General features: G+C 47.4%; 2 protein-coding genes across 2 annotated transcripts; one reads left to right on the forward strand and one right to left on the reverse strand.

Moving 5' to 3' along the window:
• Nucleotides 1-720: 720 nt before the first annotated feature.
• Nucleotides 721-16213, forward strand: prkg2 (protein kinase cGMP-dependent 2). Its single transcript, XM_037482245.2, has 19 exons — nucleotides 721-857; nucleotides 1519-2023; nucleotides 3550-3716; nucleotides 4489-4602; nucleotides 5390-5495; nucleotides 5977-6040; nucleotides 8306-8383; nucleotides 10292-10386; nucleotides 10477-10545; nucleotides 10877-10975; nucleotides 11042-11192; nucleotides 11452-11588; nucleotides 12408-12497; nucleotides 12664-12805; nucleotides 12905-13068; nucleotides 13219-13341; nucleotides 13467-13529; nucleotides 13910-13976; nucleotides 14237-16213. The coding sequence occupies exons 2-19, from the start codon at nucleotides 1527-1529 to the stop codon at nucleotides 14330-14332; spliced, it is 2322 nt and encodes a 773-aa protein (XP_037338142.2). The 5' UTR covers nucleotides 721-857; nucleotides 1519-1526; the 3' UTR covers nucleotides 14333-16213.
• Nucleotides 16214-16417: 204 nt separating this feature from the next.
• Nucleotides 16418-22287, reverse strand: bmp3 (bone morphogenetic protein 3). Its single transcript, XM_037482326.2, has 3 exons — nucleotides 21647-22287; nucleotides 19710-20623; nucleotides 16418-18106 (listed from the first exon to the last, which is right to left on the reverse strand). Exons 1-3 carry the CDS (start codon nucleotides 21921-21923, stop codon nucleotides 17915-17917), a joined length of 1383 nt encoding a protein of 460 aa, XP_037338223.2. The 5' UTR covers nucleotides 21924-22287; the 3' UTR covers nucleotides 16418-17914.
• Between the last annotated feature and the right edge of the window lie 1404 nt (nucleotides 22288-23691).

The raw sequence follows: 23691 nt of genomic DNA on the forward strand, positions 1-23691 counted from the left end.
AGACCTGGTCTCCACACAGTGTTTGAGCCTCTTCCAGATGTTCTCTGGTCCTCTGTCCAGCACCAAGGTGACAAAGGGTGAAGTGGAACAGCAAAGAGATCCATATTTCAAAGAGGAGCTGAGCAGTAGGATGAATATTCTGATGATGTCGCTCTCTGTCTCTCTTCTTATCGATGTCAATGTTTCATGTTTCTTCATTTAAAAAATGAACACCTTCAATTCAAATGAAAATGATTTAGAATCTCTGGTGCTGAACATCTATTTGCTTACATTCCTATTTAGAGGAAAAAACTAATGCGACAGCTGCATCTTTTGAATTTAATATATTTAAAAAGACAAATGTTTAATCCCCTGCTATGTTTTTTTTAACATGAATAGATATTTAATATACTAATAATGCCCTTTAGGTTGAGTCATTATTAATGCTTTTCATTTCAGTTAAAAGCTGATTTTGTGAAACGTCATTGTTATTATTACTGGTCCAGATTCATCTTTTGAACCATAAAGTGTATTGTCTCAAAAGATAAAATATTACTTTTTACTGTGTATTAATAGTATACAACCAATACAACGTCTTAGATTTACATAAATACGTCATTCTTAACCACGAGGAGCGTCTACGTCACTCGCACCTGACCGGCCAAACACCGGGGGGGGGGGGGGGGGGGGGAGAGGAGCAGGGGGGAGGAGGGGACGAGGGGGGGGGAGACGAGGTGGGAGGAGAGGAGGGGATGAGGGGAGGAGGGGGGAGGATGCGGCGCTGCGTAGGGAGATGGAGCGGCTCTCTGCTGATGCTCCGATGCGCGCACACGTCGCTTCCTCTTCGGACTCGTCTGAAGGCTGAGCTCCAGAAGCAGGTGAGATGTCCTCCAGCATCACGCGGACCTCCATCCCTCCTCTCCTCTCCCTCCTCTCCTCTCCTCTCCGGAGGATGACGAGGCAGCGGAAGTTGCAGGTTTTTCATTCGGAAACTTACGCGAATTCGTTGTTTTTTTTTAATCCACTGTACAATGCGAGGAGTCCCGCGGGGTGTTTTGTGTCTTTAAGTTAAAATATTTCAAGCTTTAAAACAAAAAACAACATCGTGGATTTCAGAATCCATTTTTATTTCTAAACCGAGGTCGGTGTGTAATTGTCGTTGTTTGAGAACATTTGAGCTTCACTCAGCAGCAGGAATGTGATGAATGAAGTCCACTGTGTGTGTGTGTGTGTGTGTGTGTGTGTGTGTGGGCGCCAGTTTCACACAACAAAAACACAATTGTTCTCTGACATTTTTCTCCCAGATTGGCTTTAATACGAGGACAGAAACACTCTCCAGATCCCTTTTTATCAGCCTCACTGCTCCAGACTGCCGATGGAACGTAATACTTCCTGCCTCCTGAATAATAGATGGAGAGGACTCACTTATTGACCATTATGTACAGATCCGCTCTCTTTAGTTTAAACCTGCGTCCCCGCGTCCTCGAGGCGGACCTTTAGGACGGCCGTGACCAACCCTGAAGCTCTCTCCCTCCTCAGGTGACAGGATGGGGAACGGCTCCATGAAATCGAAGCGGTACAAACCCTCGGACGGCTCCGCCCCGGCGCCCGGCTGCCGAGGCCCCAAGAACCCGTCCCTAGACTCGCTGAGGGCCCGGGTGGACGAGCTGGAGCGGGAGGGCAAGCGGAGGGACGAGGAGCTCCGCGCAAAGGAGAAGCGCATACAAGACCTCCAGGAGCAGCTGGCCAAACAGACGGACTCTCTGGCCGAGCTGAGCGAGGAGCTGCAGGAGAAGAACGTCCAGCTGAACAAGCTGCAGGACGTGATGAAGAGCCAGAGCGGGGCGGCGGCGTCCTCCAGGCCGCCGTCCATCAGGGCCAGCTGCAGGACCAGCCCCAAACTCAGCGTTCGCATCAAGGGGAGCCTCAACAGGAGGAAAGGGGCCAAATCGGGGGTGTCTGCCGAACCCACGTCCAGGACCTACGACTCCAGCGGCCTGCCCAAGTTCTCCTTCGAGAAGGCCCGCGTGCCGAAGGACGCCAGGTGAGATGTTTGCGTTCCAGAATACGCAAAGAGGAGGGACGATAACGAGGCCAGGCAGACATTTACGAGGGAAAAATAAAAGGCTGATGACACGCTTTGGCTCAGCTGGAGGAGTGTTAGGAGCAGTGGGTGGTGGAGACAAAGTGGGCAAGAAGAAAAGCTTTCAGTGCGACGACGTGGAAGGAAAATGTTGTAAAAACTTAATTCTGTGTCCAAGATTTTTCAGCTGCTTTTTTTTGCTGAAAAAATAGAACCCGATCAAATTTACGTCCAGAAGGAATCTTTTTCTTCTCGTAGTTTCCATTTCAATCATTCAATGACTCAAAAAAATAGCCTGTTTGGGACTGTTTAGTCCCAATGAAGAGATATCTCCAGACCTTTTGGGATGGGAAGTGGAACGACAGAAGCAGTGTCTGAAGGTTTTAGACTCCACACTAGAGGAGTGGAGGGTGCAAGGGTAGCTCAGTCATAACGAGAAGATACTCTGCCACCTTATGAATGGGGGGGGGGGGGGGCAACAGCGTGTAGGTTTGCTCTTATAATGTGTATTAAAAAAGTAGTGGACGCATCTCGATGTCACACATCGGTTTGTGGACTGAAGGTTGTGAAGTCTTGAGTTTGGCCAGTGATCTTTTTGAGGACCTCACCAGTCACGAGCTGGAGGGGTCTTCTGCCTCGTGTTTAGACTCCGCCTCCTCCTTTTCCATCGCTCTTCAACATTCCCTGCCCCTCCCCCTCCTGAACCTTGAATTTCCTGGAGGCCAATTAAAAGTCCGTCTCCATGGTCTCCAAAGGTCCTCCCACACCTCGGTTGGCAACCGCGCACAACAAACGACACAAAAAGGTGGTTTTGTGAAAGCAACACGTCTCTTTTGTGGTTTCTCAACATGAAAGTCAAATTGGCTCTTGTCACCTCGTTCTTAATAGCGAACAACATGAATAAATGAGGCCACTTAGAGTCTCTCCACCTGATCCTCATGTTTAAAGCATGTGTCGCTAATAAGCCCAGCACGCGTTACACAACCAAGACGATGTAAATGAGGCTGTCTGGTAAACACAAAACGGCTCTTCGGTGAATGGCTATCAGCCCGCTGCAGACACGGGTGCAGCCATGACCCGACTGGAGGAAAGAAAAGGACTACAAAAGCCCGAAGTCATCATTTATGACGCCCGATAAGGTGGATACCCACCTCCTGCTCGGGATCTGCAGGCCTCGGGTTTACAACCTCCCAAAGGAGTCTTAAAACACACATTTTATGTTTTCTCTGTTCTGTGATTCATCATCACAGAATAAAAGAGCACTGAGTAATGTGGACGCACCACATGGTCAGTGGAGGGAGAAGAACTTGAAAGACATGAAAGAAAGTAAAGAAAACATTTCGAAAAGTACAAAGACACTGCCATGCTTTATGGTCTGACTCCTCCCCCTGTGGTCTAACTCCTCCCCCTGAGGTCTAACCCCTCCCCCTGCTGTCTGACTCCTCCCCTTGTGGTCTAACTCCTCCCCCTGTGGTCGTCCCTGACAGCATCAAGAAGCTGCTGGCAGAGGCCCTGAACAAGAACCAGTACCTGAAGAGGCTGGAGCTGCAGCAGATCAAAGACATGGTGGAGTGCATGTACGAGCGCACCTACCAGCAGGGCGAGTACGTCATCACGCAGGGAGAGCCCGGGAACCACCTGTTCGTCCTGGCAGGTGAGTCCCCTCCCCTTTCTTCTTCTTCTTCTTGCTCTGGAAAATCCACTTCCTGCTGATATGCAAACGTCACATGACACACAGCCACCAATAAGAAGCAGTAGCGACGTGCGCGATGAGGAACCTCAGCAGGTGATATCACCATTAATTAGGGGGCGGAGCCTTCTGTTCCAAAAGGTGAAAACAAGAACCGCAATGCAGAAAGTACACGGAAGTGCCTTTAAGCTTCGGGCACATTTAGCACTTTTAGCTCTTGACTTCACACAATTATGTAACATTTTTAACAATTTTCTGTGTTTCATTCCCAAGCTGCAGAGACCTGCCACACTGACATGTGACCTTTCCAGATGGATTCTCTAACTTTTGCTCTAACGATTATAATAAAAAATGATGTTCACTAATGACGTAAATAATCACTCTTACGTCACAAGCCAGTGATTTTAATCTCATTAATGAGCTCTTTGATTTGACTCTGAATTCATGCCGCTTCGGGGTCAGTGACGGACCAGCAGCCTAAAAGTGTCTCTTGTGTCTGATGTTGTCCTGACAGTAGGGATGTTATCTGTGATACAAATGGACCTGCATGTGCACACAGTACACACTGTTTGAACACACTCGTGTTTACAGGCTCGATTCACATCAACCAGCGAAGAAGAATTTTGAATTGAATGAAATTGAAAATTGATATTTTGTGCCCGTAGCGCGTCTGTCTTCCTGTGTCCTAAATATGGGTTTGACAACACTATTGATTGTCCTTGTTTCATATTTGCAGATGGCAAGCTGGACGTGTTTCAACACAACAAACTGCTGGCGTCCATAACGGTGTGGACCACCTTTGGAGAATTAGCCATTCTCTACAACTGCACGCGGACGGCGTCGGTCCGAGGTACCTCCCCCCCCCCCCACACACAGATTGAGCTTCCACGCCGTCGGACAGCAGGAGGACGGACGCACAGTCACACATCTGTGACCTCGTGTGATCAGAAGTATCACACATGGCCCTCCTTTCTCAGTCCATAGAGGACTGAAGGACGTTGGCACCAAGTTGTGCCTAGTAGCATTAGAAGCAGAGGTGTTAGACCCGACAAAGTTCGACTATACGCCGATGACTTGTGACGTTGATGACTTGTGACAGCGTGTTTTGGACAAAGTGTTTTGGACAAAAGTATTTAAAAATGTATTCAGGTTCTTTGATTTCCTCACCTAACAGCTAACTGTTTACTTTTTGCTTTTCAATAATTATGCTAAATCAGTTTCCCATCCTGTCCAGCATCCAAACACGATATTATCTCATTCAGCCCCCTCCCCCACGCACCCCTGCAATCTGACACTTCATCTGACCTCCGTCCGAGGAATCATCTGATAGTGAGAGCCGCGGAACCGAGTTAACAAGCGTTGGTTGTGTGTTGACAAAGACTTTGATGACATCCACAGCTTCGCTCTGATTGGTTCTCACCTCCTCGGCATCCGGAGAGCACATACCACGTAGTATATGAGTGCTATGAGGTGTTTATTTAACCGGGTAATTGACTGGTGGCCTTTGGCAATACTTTTGTGTGGTGATTTATTTAAACTAGAAAACAGGACGAAAGAGTACAGAGTGTCCATTGTTTCCTTGTGGTGACTCGTCAGTGTGAAGGTTAAAAGCATCGTGTTATTGGTTGTTCTCACAGCGGTGAACAAAGTGAGGACGTGGGCGCTGGACCGCGAGGTGTTTCAGAACATCATGAGGAGGACGGCCGAGACGCGACACGAGCAGTACCGCAACTTCCTCCGAAGGTGAGTTCCCACCAGCAGCCAATGAGGGAGCAGCAGCACCTGACAGATGCTTCCCTGTGATGACGCACAAAGTATCGCTAAGCAAATTCAAAGTCAGGTAGTAGAGCTCTATTTGACATATGGTTAAATAATAAAGGACCCGCAGCCACGACAACATCATGAAGTAGTTTATCTTCATGTGGCAGATATATACTTTTATAAGGTTGATTTCTCACCGCAGCAAAAGCACATTTAAAGCAGCGCGAAGCACTTTTGGGCCACTAGGAGGCAGAAATATTCAGAGAAAAGAAACACTTGGTATCTGCAGATCCCTGATGCACCGCTGCTCATCGAGGGGCCTGCGGTTCATTGGTCAACGATCAATGACCTCCAGCAGAACCAGGGCGACGTGTCACCAATACTTACTCCTCTCTCCATCAGCCCCACCCTGGAAAGATCTCATGACATGGAGACGAATGAGTGTTTTCTTCTTGTCTCTCAGTGTCTCACTCTTGGCGTATCTACCCGAGGACAAGCTCAGCAAAATAGTGGACTGCCTCGAGGTGGTAAGTTGTCAATCAATCTGGGGCTGATTTAACTTTTCATTGTGTTCCCTCTGCCCCCCCCCCCCCCCCCCACTCCCCGAGCTCCTGGGAGCAGATAGCTGCTGTCTAAATATCATTTCCATTTGGCCATATACCATTACTGCATGTCAGCGTGTTCACAAAGTACCTCGTTGATGAACAGAGACGATATTGTTCCTGTATATTGTTACCGTCATTATTTGACCAAGGCCCCAGAAAGTGTTTATTCAAAAATGGGGGACGAGTGATTTCTTAAAGATGTGACAGGCGTTCGGTGTGAGAACATACAAAGTGTGTGTGTGTGTGTGTGTGTTCCAGCGCGGGGCCAATAATCGCCTCTCTCAGCGTTTTTTCTCCACCAAAACTTCAAGGACGTTCTTTTGTAACTCGTCTCACTGCTTTCCTTATTCAGTCATTTCTGATTCTGTTGCCGTTCGGGGGGGTGTGGGTGGAGGGAAGGTGGGTGGGGGGGGGCTGTAACCCAATAGTGGTGCAGATGTTCGTCGAGAATCTGCCAGATAATATTAAAGCTTCTTGTCAAACAGTGGGGGAATGGAATTTGGTGTGTTTTCGCCCCTGTATTGTGTGTCCTTGTGTGTCCTTGTGTGTGCGTGTGTGTGAGTGATGTTGGGTACCTCGTTTTCAGGATTCTTATGTCCGTTTCTTCTCTCTGATGATTGGACTTCTAGAGAAATCCGTGGGAAGATCATCGAGTCGGACCAGTTGCAGTTTCTGGTTACGAGGGACAAACTCCCTTTCTGAATCATTCATGTGTGCTCTCGTCATGTCTGATCCTCGAAGGCAGCAAGACGCTTTCCAGCGTCGGCACCGACCCCACCTGGGGGCCCCTGAGGACTGCTGTGGTCCTTAAAATAGGTCCTTCCTCTAGTCTCCCCCCCGGTGGTAGAGAGAGGCGTGAGGGTGAATATCTGCTGTGACTGGTTGATTGACAGTCGCCGAAAATAGGAGGAATGTACCCTGAAGTGTGCGTTTCTAACACACCACGTGCACAGCAAGTTGATGTACATGTTAGTGGGAGGGGGGGGTTCCGGGTACCTCTAGCGAGGGGGTGTGTTTTGTCTGCGTAAATGTTTGGTTGAGGATTCGAGCTGGTAAAACAAACCCAGAGACGAGTCCTCCAAACCGTCTTCATAAAGTAAACCCCCCCCCTGATGGCGTTAAACTGGCTCCCCTGAAGCGTAAAGCGGGACGTAAACAAGGAAAGACACCCCTCGTGTCAAGGGTTTGGACAGTAAACATGTCCCCAAAGACAAAGCCCGAGAGCGGAAGGCGATCCGGCGGCTCGCTTGATTCAGCAGAGCGGCGCCGGCGCTGCGGTTTGGCGCGTCGGGTTTTGGGCCTGACGGACGGCGCGAGGAGGAGGGGCCGAGGGGAACGCGCTGTGCCCCCGGTGTTTGACTCGGAGTGTCACTCACGTTTACGACGCTCGTGAGACTGAACATAACATTGAAATGACCCTTGTTCCCGGTCGAGTGTGATCTGCACCAACTGGAGGTCCGGGAGGAAGGCCAACTGTGAGCCAATAGCAGGGACACAAGAGCTGCCTGCGTCTGATTGGATGACAGGTTTCAACTACATGCGAATCGAGATTCTTTCAAATACCTTTGTGAAACAAAGGGTTTTTCTACTGCAAGACATTGTTGCCATTTAACTCTTTCTGGTGAACGTCGTTATGGTGACGACATCTGTCACTGACCCAAATGTCATTTTATGAAATATTCAGAAAGATTATTGTGAAAGGATTCGACTTGTTTAGCGAAAACATGTCAAAGGTAGCGAGCGACCTGTCAGCGCTAAAGGTAGCCCCGCCCACATCTGCTGCTTAACAGTGACTGTGTCTAAATGGACCATAGTCTACTAAATGAACATCATGTTGTATTGAAGAAGACTAGAGACTAAGACCATGAACTCATGTTTATAATGTTAACTGAGGGAATAAATAAAGTCCCCGTGACAGATGAATATTAACATCCACCACAGGGGCCCTCGTAGACATTCGAAAACATCATAATCAACAAATGGCATCGACCTGTTCTTCTGGTTTCATTAATCCCACAAGCCCCCCCCCTTCCCTTCCCCCCCTCCTGATCAGCTGTCAGTGATGCAGCATCATTGACGGCTGGAGTCCTCCCGCAGGGGGCCGGCTACCAGGAACCAGAACGGACGCTCAATGCTCCAATCAATGCGGCACTGCCACTGACTGCAGTGTCCTCTCTGCCCCATTAGGAATACTATGACAAGGGAGAGCACGTCATCCGGGAGGGGGAGGAGGGCAGCACCTTCTACATCATCGCACAGGGGAAGGTAACCCACACATACACTTTTTACTGCTAAAGGAAAGACTGCCCAGATGTAGAACTTCACCCGTCTCTCATAAGTTACCTGGTTTGCATTAAGGCAAAATTAGATTAATTTGTGACAAAAACGTCAGTTGCGGTTTCGCAGAGAAAAAATGCCCTCGTAGCACGAAAATATTTCTTCACATAGACCCCAATTATAAAAGAGGAGCAGCTGAAAGGACCCGTTGAACAAGGTCTGTTATGATTTACTACCATAAACATATGATCCATGGAGGTCTCATTGTTGAAATAAGTGAAGTCGTTAAAGATTGTGTAATGAAAATATTCACTGGGCCAGATTTCAAGTTGTTTTAGGGCCAAAACAATTGTGAATAATCACGGTAAAGCCCTTACTGGACTACGTGGGCACCATCTTGGAATAGAACGAAAAAGAGGATTGTGGGGGAATTTTAACTTTAATTTAGAGTTTAACCAATAGCATTGCAGGAATGTTTGGTGGAAAATACATGTTGAAAAAAATTGCCATGATGATATCTATGAGCTAAATGCTAACAATGACAATGCCAACAGGCTAAGGTTGAGCAGACGGTTCCATGTTACCTTGTCTGTTTAAAATGTTTAGCATGCTAACAAAGCACAGGTGGAAGTGTCAATAATTCAGCTATTTAGTCCAAAAACATGTTTGTGACCTGATGGTGGCGCAAGAGAGAAAACTTAAGGGGCCACTTTAACCGCTGATTAGGATTCATTCCACACTTCTTCTGTTTGTTTTAATGCCGACATCCAATAGCTGTGGAAGTATTTTATTTACATCCCAAGGGCGGCGTTCGGCTCAAAAGTATAAAACAATAAAACAACTGCAGGAAGGAAATTATTCTACGTGGAGACTCCAAAACGTTACCTTCAAATATCTAATTCTGTTTGTTTGCCGTTATGCCCACTGGTGATTCTTTACATTACATTTAGCTGACTGATTCTACCACGTTAGACAATAAAACGAGACAATAAAACAAACCCTGCAGGACCTCGCATAGACGGAGCTGCTTCACGTCTTCATCGCACTGACGAAGAGGCTTTTTCTCCGTCAGTCAGAGTGTTCGATGGCTAAAGAAAGGTCGTTTTGAGCCCTTTCAGCTCCTGCAGCCTTCCTCTGTCCCTTCAATTAAAACATCGTTGTTTAAATGCTTTTCTAAGAAATGTCACTGTGACTTTAATGGAAGATGTTTTTAACCCAAAAAGTAAAAAAAAAACAGTCAAACAAATCGTGTAATTTCCTCCTAAAACAAAAGAACATGTTGGTCAGACGGGGATGACTCACCCGCCCGCCTGTCTGATGAGTCGGCAACTTGACACCGGGGCGGGGGGTCCGGGGGGGGGGGGCGGCCACAGGGGACTTTCAAAATGCCATTATGAGCCCATGCGAGACAGCAGCTCCTCAGCGCTAAGCTAACCAAACCAGAGAGGAACACATGTTGTTTGGGAGTCAGGGGCTAATACAGGAAACGACCCTCCCACCCCCACCCCCCCCATCAGGAGAAACAGGGGGCGCGAAGGTCGCTGAGGTCAAACGGGAGTGGGCCGTTTGACCTCCACCCTCAGTGGCCGCTTTTCCACATCCAGGCCGAGTTCCTTCTGACACCGAGCAGCAGAACAAGCAGAAGGGTCTGAACCCTCACCCTGAACGCGTCTGTTTTGACAGCGCGTCAAGAAAATATCGACGCCCGCTCATCACTCGCGGCCATCGTGTTCCCATTACTCCGATTTAATGCGTCAATTATTCTAATTCTCAGGGATTCTTTTTACAGTGCATGCAACAATATTAGTGCGAATAATTGAGAGCACCTGTGAAAGCTGAACCGGAGACGTCAGCGTGAAGCAGTGAATCGAGGGTCCTGACGGCTGTGTTGTGCAGGTGAAGGTGACCCAGACCACCGAGGACCACAAGCTGCCGCAGACCATCAACACGCTGCAGAAGGGAGACTACTTTGGAGAGAAGGCCCTGATCAGGTAAAGACCACAGAACCCACAGGTTGTGTTTTTCGTCATTATTCTGGGAGGAAACGCAGGGAGAAATGTGTGTGTGTGTCTCTTTTCTAGCGACGATGTGCGGTCGGCTAACATCATTGCCGACGAGAACGGGGTGGAGTGCCTGGTCATCGACAGAGAGTGAGCATCCCCACCGTCAAAGTCACCTTTTCTGGACATTTTGTTCCATCTGCATTAAAAAAAGTCACACAAAATAATAATAATAATAATTTTCTAAATATGATCTCATTCTTTCCTCTCTTGGATTTGTAGTGACTTATTTACAGTAAATGCTGTTTCTTCATTAGAACCATTTAAATCGTCCCTTTGTCCCGCCCCTCCGTGTCTCGGAGTGAGGCTCAGCGTCCCCCTCATCATCCGATGCTCTGAGGAAACGCCTCCTACTAAGGATGCTTTTCGTGGCCTGGACCTTTTGGGGCGTCAGTGTTGACGTGTGTTCGTTGTCTGACAGGACCTTTAACCAGACGGTGGGGACCTTCAATGAGCTGCAGAAGTACCTGGAGGGCTACGTGGCCACGCTGGACCGCGACGACAAGAAGAGACACGCCAGGTAGGCTCTCGCTTTGGCCGCCCCCCTCCCCCGAGTGTTTGCTGAAACCAGGCTGTGTCCTTCCAGGAGGTCGGTGTCCCGCCACCAGAGCCAGCCGCTGTCGGCGGACGTCATCCAGCTGAAGGACAGGGTGTCGGCGTTCCCTCCGTCCAGGCCCTTCGAGCACCTGGAGGTCATCGCCACCCTCGGGGTCGGCGGCTTCGGGCGAGTAGAACTGGTGGGTCCAAAGTCTTCAATATGAAAAGTTAAAGAAACACCTTTGTCACTTTGTCTAAATAACGCGATGTTTACAGCGAGGAAGGTAGTTTCCATTTAGAGGGAAATAACGCAGTAGTATGATTCAGAGCGGGGCTTACTGTGATTGACGGGTCCTACTAAGCGTCTCCTATACATTCCAAATTAGCAAATCCTTTGGAAAAAGGTCCCACTACGAAGAGATTCAAGCCCCCCACCCCCCCCCTTATGTCCATCTGCAGGTGAAGGTGCAGGGCGAGGACGTCACCTTTGCGCTAAAGGTCATCAAGAAAAAGCACATTGTGGACAACAGGCAGGAGGAGCACATCCACTCGGAGAGGAAGATCCTCGCCGAGGCTCGCTCGCCATTCGTTGTCAAGTGAGTCGTCCAACCTCCATCCTTTTGTCCTCCGTCACAGAGCTGCGCTCCATCAGCAGTGCGCCGCTTATTAGGTTTTGATGAGATGGCAGTCGAGGCCTGGAGCAGATTGCATCATCTCAGCGGGGAGGAGTCGCAGGGGGTGTTAACATGGCCCTTTTGTAAATGTACTTATTTGCTGGGAGATAATGCAGCAGTAGCTTTTGTGATATATAACGATGATCCGGTTCAACTGCAGCCGGATATTAAAACCATTCTTCAACCCCTGGAAGCTCGTCCTGTTGACCTGCTGCATGCATTCAATCCCCATGTTGTCTCTTCATAGTTTATATGATGGTCAGGTAAAGTGATGGAGGGTAACGGCGCTCTGATTCCGGCTTTCTATTGGCGTTCTTTCCTTGAAAATATTGCAAGGGTCAATTAAAACCACATTAGTACACACATGAAGCAATAACTTGAGCATTAATGTCCTTGAATACGTTGCATTGATTTATGTAAGCAATCTTCTTATGGTCTGCTTTGCATAATTAATTATCTCCATATTGCTTTTTGTTGCAGTTTAGTCAAGCCAGAAATCAGTTTTTCTTTATTTGTTTTTACAAAAATAAGCTTATTTGCACTATTGAGGCAAGTGCTTTTTGAATGTAACAGCTCTACTAATCTTTACTGTGCTAATTATATAGAAAGAGATGGTAACAGAGATAATAACAACTGTCGGGTTCAGCATAATACAAACAAATACAGCAACATGCCCTCAGGCCGCTGACATGGAACCTTTATCTTTGAAGCTTAACCTCGTTTGTGCCTCTTTTACCGCAGACTGTATCGCACATTTAAGGACAACAAGTATGTGTACATGCTGCTGGAGGCCTGCCTGGGGGGGGAGATCTGGAGTCTGCTCAGAGACAGGTAGGACAGATCCAGAGAACCCTCCTTCTCCACGGCTTTGTCCTTTTATTCCTGTCGCTGTCGGGTCACCCTCTGATGAGGGGCTTCTCCTGGAAGCGCGTCATGAATCACAGGAAAAAGTCTTCTGCTGCGTCCGACCTTGAGACCCCGTTCTGTCGCCCTCCAGGGGGAGTTTTGACGAGCCCACCGCCAAATTCTGCATCGGCTGCGTCACCGAGGCGTTCGATTACCTGCATCGCAAAGGCGTCCTCTACAGAGACCTGAAGCCGGAGAATCTCATGCTGGACGCCGAGGGGTACATCAAGCTGGTGAGGGTCTCAATCACAGTGACCACAGCTGGAAGGTCATTTGAGGTATTTGTTTCTGGGAACAGATTTGCATTTAACCGATCAACCCTTTCTTCCAAGGTTGACTTTGGTTTTGCCAAGAAGATCCGATGCGGCCAAAAGACGTGGACCTTCTGCGGGACACCGGAGTACGTGGCCCCTGAGATCATCCTCAACAAAGGCCACAACTTCAGTGTGGACTTCTGGTCTCTGGGCATCCTGGTGTTCGAGCTCCTCACCGGCAGGTCGGCCATCTGCTGTTTGTATCGCACCATGTCATCGCCCTTCCTCTGATAATCGACTTCCTGATTAGCAGTAATTGTTATTACTGTTAATATTATCAACAGGCCGATCAAAGGAATTCAATATTTTTCTTTTTTTTCCGCACTCCCCAGTCCTCCGTTCACAGGAAGTGACCAGATGATGACGTACACCTTCATCTTGAAAGGTATCGAGAAAATGGACTTTCCCAAGAAGGTCACAAAGAGACCCGAGGACCTCATACGGAAGCTGTGCAGGTAGAAAGTCCCCTTCACACCCTCAGTACACAACTGCAAGGGTCTGATTGAAGGTTAGCAAGCATTTTATATCCAAAAAAAGATTATTATAATATAGTCTTTTCCCGCCTCGTTCCACCTCGCAGGCGGAATCCATCGGAGCGACTGGGAAACCTCAAAAACGGAATAACGGATATCAAGAAGCACCGGTAAGGACGGGCCGACTCAGTGGGAAGATCAGCACGAGCTATTAGCACTGATTGAACATTACGAATGTGAGCCGGCGGTTTAACGACCTCAGAAATGAGATAATCACCAAACCCACTGTACGAGAGAAGGGGCTGCAGAACATGTTCAAAAGGATTATTACGTTATTGGACTTGACAGTCTGTCCGTACATCAATCAGGTTGTTAGAGAATACGCCCTGAGGAAGGCACGCCCCCCCCCCCCCAGAAACAAGGGGTCAAGTGGTCTTAAAGGTTCCTCACTGTAACATCAGAGGGGGAAATTAGTCAAGTGTCAAACTTTGATTTACAACATCATGCATGCATCAATCATGTTTTTATTTGCTCCACAATGTGCCTGAAGGTGGTTTAACGGCTTCAACTGGGAGGGACTGAAGGCCATGACTATACCATCTCCTCTGAAAAGAGAAGTAAGTGGATCTACTCGTCCAGATTTGTTTCATTTGTTCTTTGTTTGAAGGCAAAGCAGATCAAATGAAAGGAGCACGGATGGAGATGTGACTTTCTTTAATAGCTATAATGTCAACGTGAATTCAAACCATTTAAATGTGCAGCTATAACGTGCTGGAGGGATGATGCTTTTTGGAGGCCATCTTAAACATTGATATCTTCATTACTGTTCTTCCTCCTCAGTTCTCACGCTTTCCTCCTTGCTTGTCTTTCCTTCCAGCTCACGGGGCCGACAGATCACAGCTATTTCGACAGCTACCCTCCAGACGAGGACAGTCCTCCGGATGAGCTGTCCGGTTGGGACATGGACTTCTGAGACCTCCCGCTCCATCTTTCCTTGTTGTCCGTCCTTTGCCCACCTCACCAGCCAGATTAATGGGCAAAGTGGGTGTTCAGGGGATCTTACATGGTGGAGGTCGTCAGGAAACAGTGGCTGCACTAAGCTGGTTTCTTTGTGAGCTCATGATTGGCCGTCTTCACACAAAAAACACAAGACTCAAGTTAAACAGCTCGTTACCATCACTATCCTTTCAGCTAATCTATCTGACAGGCACTGCAGCAAACCAGGTACAATGTAGTGCTAACAGTGGTACAACAATAGCAGCGAGTTAGCATTGAAGCTAAAATCCCTAAAACTGAAAAGCAGCAGGAAGTTCTCCACAGTCTGCTGCTGAGGAACGTTGCCCCTTTGGGTTGCAATCAGATGGAAACCTCCGGATCTGCCGCGTGAAGCCGATGCAACTTGCGTTTTCCCGTCTGACCAGCAGGGGTCAGTCAGGTTGCAAAAAGACGTCTGATTGTATAGAAGTCTATGAGAAAATGTTACTACTCCTCACTTGATTTATGACCTCAGTAAACATTGTAAACATGAGTTTTCTTTCTCAGACTCTGGTTTTGTGCATTTAGTAAATTATGGTCTATTTCTACTCAACTATACCGTAAAGCAGAGAATGCTTTAGGGCGGGGCCTACTGTGATTGACGGATCACTGCGGCTACCAGAGACCTATCCGTCACTTCGTCACTCGTCCCCCAAACTTCCAAATAACCCAACATATGACTCTCTCTGCTGCTTTGCTTCAGTCTCAAGATACTATATATATATTAATATAAAATATGACGAAAGAGTTGAGTTACGAGGTGAGCTAACCCCTAACCCTAACCCACACCACCAGTCAAAGTATTTTAACAACCTAAAATGTAAAATTTAAATGTTTGTTTCAGTCCGCAATTGTGATTCCCCAATATAACTTTTGCATCGCAAACAATTGAGTTAATGTGCTTGAGTCTTCAGTTATTTATTTGCTGAAGCTCTGTGTTTAGCATAAGCTAGCGCTTAAGCCAAGAGGTCTTGAACAAAAAGACTGCGGTGAAAACAAGTCAAAAGGGCAACGTAGACCTATTCAATCAGAGACAAACACTGCGCCAAAACCACCGAGGGAAGCAACTCCACAAACTCAACATTCCCCGCTCTGTGGTCTGTGGCTCCAAAGTTGGTGGTCATTGATCACGGCGTTAGCTTCGCTAAGCTAGCCTGCAGACCTCCTCTCATAACGGTCACAGTGTGAGGGTTCTCACATTCCTCAATCGATCTACGCCCGGATGATAATCTCTTACAGACACCTCTGGAATATTATATTCAGGGCCCTCACGATGCCTCCAGATGTGGTTGGTGGGGGATAATTGGGATGCAGCTGCAACGTCTCTATTTCCTTACAGCCAGGGGAATTTGGAATTACATGTCCAGCTTGTTTACGTCTGTTGAGAAAAGGAGGTGTGTGTCTGTGTGTGTGTGTGTGTGTGTGTGTGAGATGACACTTCAAATAAGGAAAGCAATTGGAGAACAAACAGATTCCAAGGAGGCTCTGTGACTTTTCCACTTTCTCACTGGTATCCCACACGCAAAACGCTTTGGGCTGAGGAGCATCAAGGGTTCCTTTGCTAACGGTGTCGTCATCGCGAAGAAAACTACCCGAGAAGAACATGGAGACCTTCCCCACGTTGTGTAAGGTACATGGTGCCTGAAGGAATTGTTTCTTTGTAGACCTCACGTGTGTCCGTCCAGGGAGACGCGTGAGACGCTGTGGCCTCGAGATAATGACTCTGCACGCAGGACACAGCTGTGTTTGTTAATATGTCCAAATTGCCTCTTCTCTTATTAAATCACATCGTTTTCTGAGAATTACTTAAAACAACCTGCACATCTGCGTCATTCTTACACTACATTTGCATTAGTTTCTGTTTGTTGCTGCTATTTGTTCCCTTGATGTTGCTTGCTAGCTTAAAAAAAAGTGATCATGTTCAACCTTAATAACTTCCAATGAGTCTTGCATACTTTTATTCAATTCTTTGAATGCTTCATAGGGATGGTCAGAGCACAGAGGATTTGGGGGGGGGGGGGGGGGGGCTTTAAACAGACCACACCTGTACAAGATATGCAACATACAGAAAATAAATAGATGTTAAAGGGTAATTTCCATATACAAATATATTTTATGAAGCTTATTGTACAAGCGTTTGTGTTTAGTTTGTTCTGCCTACAGCACGACATTTACATGATGGGACTGAACAGAGAAGAACTGCAGGTGTGAGGAAAGATGTGTCAGTACAAAATATATAAAGTCAGAAAATCGGCCCTTCGCTATCGACAAAAAAAAATGTCTCTGAAATGAAATGATTGAAAATACATTTGAGAGTAAATTCATACTATTCATACAAAAGAAAATGCACTTTGTTCACTCATTGCAGACGTTTTTAACCATCTGCTCGCTTCCACTTCAACTTCATTAGAAACGGAGCGCAGTTCAAAAGCAGAAAACCACCCGTTAAAAAGAGACGCTATGTACAAAAACAATATACAAGTCCATGGAATGAAACATTGGTGCTGCTGGATTTCAGAAGATTTCTTCTGAATAAATATTTGGTTTCATGAGCTCTGACATTGATGGACGACGTGGTAACTGCTCGTCCTGATGTTCAACGCTGGCCTGACGGCATCAAATAAGGATTCATGCAACAACGACTCTTTACAGTAATATTAAAGGCGTACGTGACCCAGCAACACAAATTCACCAGTAGATTTTATGTTCTGATCAACTTGCTGAAAATTAGAGTGAAAACTGACATGCAGGAAGGCACAAAAGACTCATTCCAGACCAGCAGTGGACGTGGACTTGACACCGACTTTTTTGTTGTTGAATACGAGCATTCTGGCAGTTTATAACAATTTCTTGATGAATTACATTGTGTATATCCATCTAACATGTTTTGAATTTCAACAATGCCAAAAAAACAGATATCAGGCTCATTAAAACCTCCAAAGCAACGACTCATTTTACTTCTGTCTGAGCTCATCAGATGGATTTTATAACCCTGTGGTTTAACCTCAGCCTTCGATATGCCGATCCTTTTATCTTTTAAAATCACATGTGTAGACTGCTTACAAAAATAAATGGCCAAAAAAGGTATTATGGGTCTCCTATCCAAGTCATCCTATAATAAACTGTGAGCGCGTGTTCTGACCATAGTGATGAAAACACAAAGACCTGCTGTACGTCACAAGCCTGGCTTTGGAATCCAATATATCTCTTTATAGCAGCCAAGCCGATAATTACACAATAACTGCTCATATAGTGAATAACACAGTGATAGTACAGACATAAATACACACAGAGAGTAACAAAGACCATGCAAGCGCGAGCCTCGGTAACCGAGAGACGCCTTCAGGCCGAGAAGGAGGCGTCGGGACGAGTCTGAGACATTTCCTTCAGTTCTTGTGTCTCTTCACGTCCTCCATCCCACGTGTCTCCGTTACAGTTTACCTTCCTTGGGCTGCATGTGTGGATGTTTCTTTTTCTTTTCTGCGAGTTTTGGGGCGTTGAGCGGCGCGATGGAAGCGGACTATCTGCAGGCGCATGACTCCACGGTCATGTTGGGGTAGACCTTCAGCACCACGTTCTTGTCCTCGTCGAAGAAGAGGATGCTGAGGGAAGACATCTTCTCCGGGACGCAGCACGGCTCCGGGATGCCGGGGACAACGCCCACCGCCCGCACGATGCTCTGGATGGTGGCGTGGTTGGAGGGCTTCAAGGCCTGGGGCAGAGGAACAAAGGAGGAACGTGACACGCGGCCCATAACCAAGGGGGCCACCAGGCATACTCTCACACCTCGTTACACAACCTGTTCCCAAGATGCAGGAAGACAACTCACAACTTGTTCTTTCGCTTGATTCATCTCAAAACCGGAGCAGATATTTCATAAGTTAAACCTCCTCATGAACCTGGCTCTCACTTTTAAATTAGAGTTTGGTGAAATTAAATAAAATCTCTTTAGTTTAGTGAAGGTTTCAGTTGGGATCTGTGCTCATGTTAAAGTAGTTTGGTGCATTCAGAACTAGTTGAAGTACCGGTCGCGTTGGATGTTAGAACTTTCCCCCAGGAGGCCGCTGTCAGTGGCCCGTATGAAACGCTCCATGGTCAACTAAAACAAGTACTCACTTTAATCCAAACCAGGAGGTTTTTACTACACGTTACCATGGCAACGGGACTTCAGCGCCACCCCCTTCACACACCTGATCAGCTGCTTCACGTCTCAGCAGGACCCAATGAGTGACAGGGCACTTTTTAATGGCCGCTATTTAGCAGCTTCTAAAAGTTCAGCCTGTCAGAGATCACAGGAGAGGGAGGGGGGCCCTCGGGCCCTCGGGGGCCCCCTCTGGGACTAATTACGTCTGACTACAAAGGTAATGAATATAGTGGATGGATCTCGTGCATTCCGGCCACGTTTAAAATTCCTGTGATGTTATCTAGTCACGGGGGGAGGGCTGATGTTTAACAGGTTTCTGTATTTCTCTCACTTCTTTCTAAACGTGTGAATGTTCCCTGAGGAGAAACCTATCAAGAAAGGAATAAACCCGAGTTGCTTCCTTGAAGGTGCTTTTTCCTTCTCAGAGGAGAACGGTTGTAAACTTTTATTGATTTTCTAATGTTGAGGTTTTCCACCTTCCTGTTTGTCCCTTTCGTTCTGAATGTAAATGACATCATCTGGGGTTTGACTTAACTTTGGACTATGTTTTTATATTACATAAATTGAGTTTGGATGTCTCTACAAAGATTCAATGACGGAAAGATCCATTTTGGAAGATAAAAACATGACTGTCCTGGTCGGTGGAGATAAAAGCAAATGGCAAACATTTATATCCGTTTGTTTGTCATTATCATCTATAATATAAGACCGATCGGCTTCAGGGACTTTTGATTTTAACGTAATCCACCTGAACCGGCTCTATTTACATAATGTGCACCATACTGACAGGAAAAAAGTCCAGTCTTTTGTACTGCATTGAGTTCTGGCATCATTTAGTTCATCAGTTCATCAGATGTATCGAAACCAGACCATCAAAGCGTATTACGATACAGATAACAGATTCAATTAAAGAGCTGGAGGTTGAAATGGAAATAAAAACAATTGAATCTATTGGGACAGAAGCCTGAAAAGTTTTGGTTGACCCAATAGTCCAATGGTTCCCAACACGTTTGACTTGTGACCCCAAAAAAACCAAAGAAACGTCTCATTGTAACCCAGCGAGACCAGTCCCATTTGTTGAAGGCTTTGACTAAACTCAAGGCCTAAAAAAGTCAAATAAAGGTTGTTTTTTTAACCTAACCGTTGCAGAAGAACCTTGCGAGACTCTCACCTTGGGCATGGGGAACTGGCAGGACCCTGAGCAGTAGTAGGCATCGAACGACTTGGGGGATATAATCCACTCGCTCCATCCGATGTCGGCGAAGTCCACTTTCAGGTACCTGCGGGCGCAGTTCCTGGGCTCGTTCCACTGCTTCTTTCGCGCCTTTTTAATCGTCTGCTCGTCGAACTGCAGCAGGGGCACCTTGTGCCGCGGGTTCTTGCGCGTCTTCTTGCGTGGCCGGCGGGCCTGCTTGTTTTGAAACGGCTCGTACGGACTCGCCTCGTCCCACCCGGGCGCCTCGTAGGGGTACTCGGGCCCGGGCAGCTCGTTGTTCTGCAGGGGCAGCAGGACGTTGACCGAGCGCTTGCCCCTGGGTGGCGGCGGCGGCGGCTGCAGCTCGTGTTCCGTGTGGTTCCGCTCACGCGGCCCCAGCCTGCGGGCCTCCCCTCCCACCGGGTGGTGCCTCTGCAGCGTGGCCACCACGCTCTCCGGTTCGGAGATGGCCGAGTCGTTGGCGTAGACCAGGATGTAGGGCGAGCGGTCGGACAGCAGCTCCTTCCAGGGCTGGGGCCCTTGCGAAGCCACGTCGATCCCGATGAGCAGCTCGTCGTGGTGCTTGGCCTGGTCCACCACGCGCGTGACGTCCTTCCACTGCCAGGATATGAAGTCCCTGTAGAGGGTGGACACGTTGATCCGAAAGTGTCCGAGAGTCCTTATCTTGTCATCCACAGAGGCGAAGCTCCAGATGACCATGTGGATGTGGTTGTGCCTGCGGGGGCCGTGGCGAGCGCAGCTTCTGGACCGGGAGCAGGTGCTGTTCTGAAGGTCTCCGATGTAATAATGAAGCGTGGCGGACAGAACGTCCTCCGACTTGGTGAGGGAGGTGAGGTTGAAAATCTGCAGCTGCTTCGTGTTTATCGTACCTGTGTGCATGATGAATAGAAGCATTTACACAGCTGTACAGGACATCAACAATTACAACCAAATTATTTGAATACACTACAATAATCAAAATAATATATCAGTATATATATTTAATCTTAAGCCATTTCTTTAGTAATGTAGTAATTGGTTTTATTTGCCCAAGTAATTGAAAATCAATCTCCATCTAAACATGATTTCTTTTAAAAGGTTGTAGTTCATTGAGTGAGATCTGTGGATCACCCAAAGTAACCATGACGCTGCCTCTGGTAACATCTGTTAATGTTTGATTAAAAACATATATTATAGTTAAATGAGCTAAACTGAAAAACTGAACAATCTCCATTGTTGCGGGATATGCAGCAGAGGCCGGACTCCACAGGAAGGGGACAGTGAGGTCATGTCATACAGCTACCAGCCGATAGGAGGCAGTATCCTCTCACACACTCTGACCCTGGGTGCGAACCAGTGGTCCGAGCTATAACAACACCGCGTGGCCAGAAAGCAGTTGAGAGTTTGTATGTTTAAAGTTTTGAGCAGAAGTTGGAATGGTTGATAGAAGAATCTCACGGCGGTGAAAAGCTCTCAGTCTGCCGCAGTGTGCAGCCAACCAGCTGCCAGCAGTTGGCGCGAGGAGAAGAGAAAAAGCAGATCTGAGTTATCTGACCCTGAAATGTTCAGGTGAGAAAAACAAAAAGGTTTCGGGAGAAGCGATTTAGCGTGAAGAGATCTGACGCGGAATCTGTGGTGCTGGCGCAGGGAGAGAAACGCGCACGCACGCACGCACACGCACACACATGACTGCCTCAACAGGTGTTTCTCGGTTTCAGCGCGTGAATGGGAATAAAAAGAAACCTATTTTAAAACGGAAATCCGTATAATAAACTTGTTTTGTATCTGCCTAAATTACGCACACATGATGCGGCCGCGCAGCACGATGTGGCCCGATCCAGTTCATGGGGACGTGTGCGTAAACGCTTCTCCAACTCAGCTTCGTTAACGTGCGTAAAAGTTTGGACACCTACCCCAGTGCGCTTTGAAGCTGCGCACGGTGTTGCCGTCCTTGAAGGGAAAGCCAGCGCGGTTGTACTTGGTGTAAAGCGTCTGCATGTGCTCCGTCATTGTATCCTGTAAAAGCAGCTCCCGGTCGTCTTTCCCGGGCCGCTTAGTATCCTCCGGATGCGTAAAATCCACCTTCCGTCTGTCGGAGACACTGTCCGTTTTCAGCATCGCGCAGTATCCGACGCAAAGATAACTCCATCCGTACAGCAGCACGAACACAGAGCGGGAGAGGAGAGCCATGACCAGCCGAACGCAAAGATTGCACCAGAAAAAAAAAGAGTCACAGTTGTGGAAAACTTTTCCAAAAGTGGCACCTATCTCCAAAAAGACATTTCATCACCAGGGGAGTCCCCTCTTACAACACGAGACCACCTGCAATAAGAGGAAAGTGGGCAGGGGGGGGAAACTATCCAAGTTGTCTTTTGGGGTATTTTGGAAAGTCACAGATCTAAACGCGCTACAGCTGGTGACTTGGATGATAAAAGTTCCGCACAAGGTGAAACTGATGCGGCACAACCGAGCCGCAAAGAGCGTTCGTGTCCGAGCTCGGAGTGGATTTGAGGACCAGCAGCCAGCGTCCCCCCGTCTCAGCTTTCATTGAAGGTAAAGCGTGTTGTGCTTGGTATTATAGGACTTGTGGGACCAGCTGGGTATTCCTCACACGCGCACCCACGCGCGCACACACATACACACACCCAGAGTGAGAGAGAGAGAGAGAGAGAGAGGGAGAGAGAGAGAGAGAGAGAGAGAGAGAGAGAGAGAGAGAGAGAGAGAGAGAGAGAGAGAGAGAGAGAGAGAGAGAGAGAGAGGGAGAGAGAGAGAGTTTCCTGTTGAAGATACTTTTACGCACATTCAGCCTGGGGACAAATGAGCGAATGTTATCTTGAGCTGTTTTGTCAGTTGATTCGAGGCGGGTTTTTGAAAAAACGTTTTATTAAAAGGACATTCCGTTGATTTATCGAGGGTAATAATCTCTTATTATTTTTTAGAATATCTAACAGCCACAGAGCAGCCCCCCCCCCCCCCCCCCCCGTGCGTGTCTCCGTGGGTCGGGGCTGAATGCAGCGGGCTTATTGGCGGAATTAAAGGCTCTCTCCTCTATTTAGTTTAGTTCAATGGAGTCGAGCACACACATCCTGTACTATCACCGTCCTATCCGGATGCTGTACTGTGCCCCCCCCCCAAAACAGCCCATCCAGGCGGCCTCCCCCCTCGTCACTGGCTCCTCTTTCAGGGGCAGTCGGGAGGAAATGATTAGGCCACTTCCCCCCCCCCCTCGGACATCTGATGGCAATAAAATTAGTGCCATGTCTCTGGTGGCTGGTTGACCCCCCCCCCCCCCCCTCCTCCTCCTCTTCCCCAGGGAGGAGATGGGCAGGGTGAAGTCTGGAGAAGGAGACCAGGGAATAAACGATCCATCAATCAATGAATCAATGAATACAAGTTGTGCACGTGCACTTTGTGAATGGAGACCATGTATAGAGTTGATAGTCGTTACTCAATGAATGACGCGCACATGAACGATTCACTGATTCATTCAAATTGAGCTTTTTAGGGGGAAGTTGTCTGAATAAAGTGGAACTCTTAGTTTAACATTTGGATGAATGAAGAATTACTCGCCAGGCCTCACGTTCACATTCAGAGTCCATGCCTGAATACATGAATACATGAATATGTGAATACACAAATCCAAGTCATCATCCTCAGTGCTTTGGTCACACTGTTGTCTCTTAGACATTATGTTCAAATGCTGCTTTTCATTCACACATACAAACTGCTGATGAAATATACATTTCAAACCCAAAATGACCATTTCTACATCAATTCAATTCTTTTTATAATGAAAAGAATACAAATTTCCTCCCGAGTGACGTAGAAAACTAATAAAGCACATTGCAGTTAAACAGCGACAGCTTGAATGGAAATAAAGGACACGATTTAAAGGACGTTTAAATGAGGCTTTATTGTGAAATCATCGCTTCGTGATCCGTCTGCGTTGCAGCTACTT

This window comes from Pungitius pungitius, chromosome 5, assembly GCF_949316345.1.
Source record: "Pungitius pungitius chromosome 5, fPunPun2.1, whole genome shotgun sequence".
In the NCBI taxonomy this organism is placed as follows: domain Eukaryota; kingdom Metazoa; phylum Chordata; class Actinopteri; order Perciformes; family Gasterosteidae; genus Pungitius; species Pungitius pungitius.

Coding starts and splice junctions, on each gene's coding strand:
- prkg2 (XM_037482245.2), top strand. CDS start 1,527: ATGGGGAACGGCTCCATGAAATCGAAGCGGTACAAACCCTCGGACGGC. Junction 3,717..4,488: donor CCACCTGTTCGTCCTGGCAG/GTGAGTCCCCTC, acceptor TCATATTTGCAG/ATGGCAAGCTGGACGTGTTT. Junction 10,976..11,041: donor GACAAGAAGAGACACGCCAG/GTAGGCTCTCGC, acceptor GTGTCCTTCCAG/GAGGTCGGTGTCCCGCCACC.
- bmp3 (XM_037482326.2), bottom strand. CDS start 21,923: ATGGCTCTCCTCTCCCGCTCTGTGTTCGTGCTGCTGTACGGATGGAGT. Junction 20,624..21,646: donor CAGCTTCAAAGCGCACTGGG/GTAGGTGTCCAA, acceptor TCATGCACACAG/GTACGATAAACACGAAGCAG. Junction 18,107..19,709: donor GCCAGTTCCCCATGCCCAAG/GTGAGAGTCTCG, acceptor CCTCTGCCCCAG/GCCTTGAAGCCCTCCAACCA.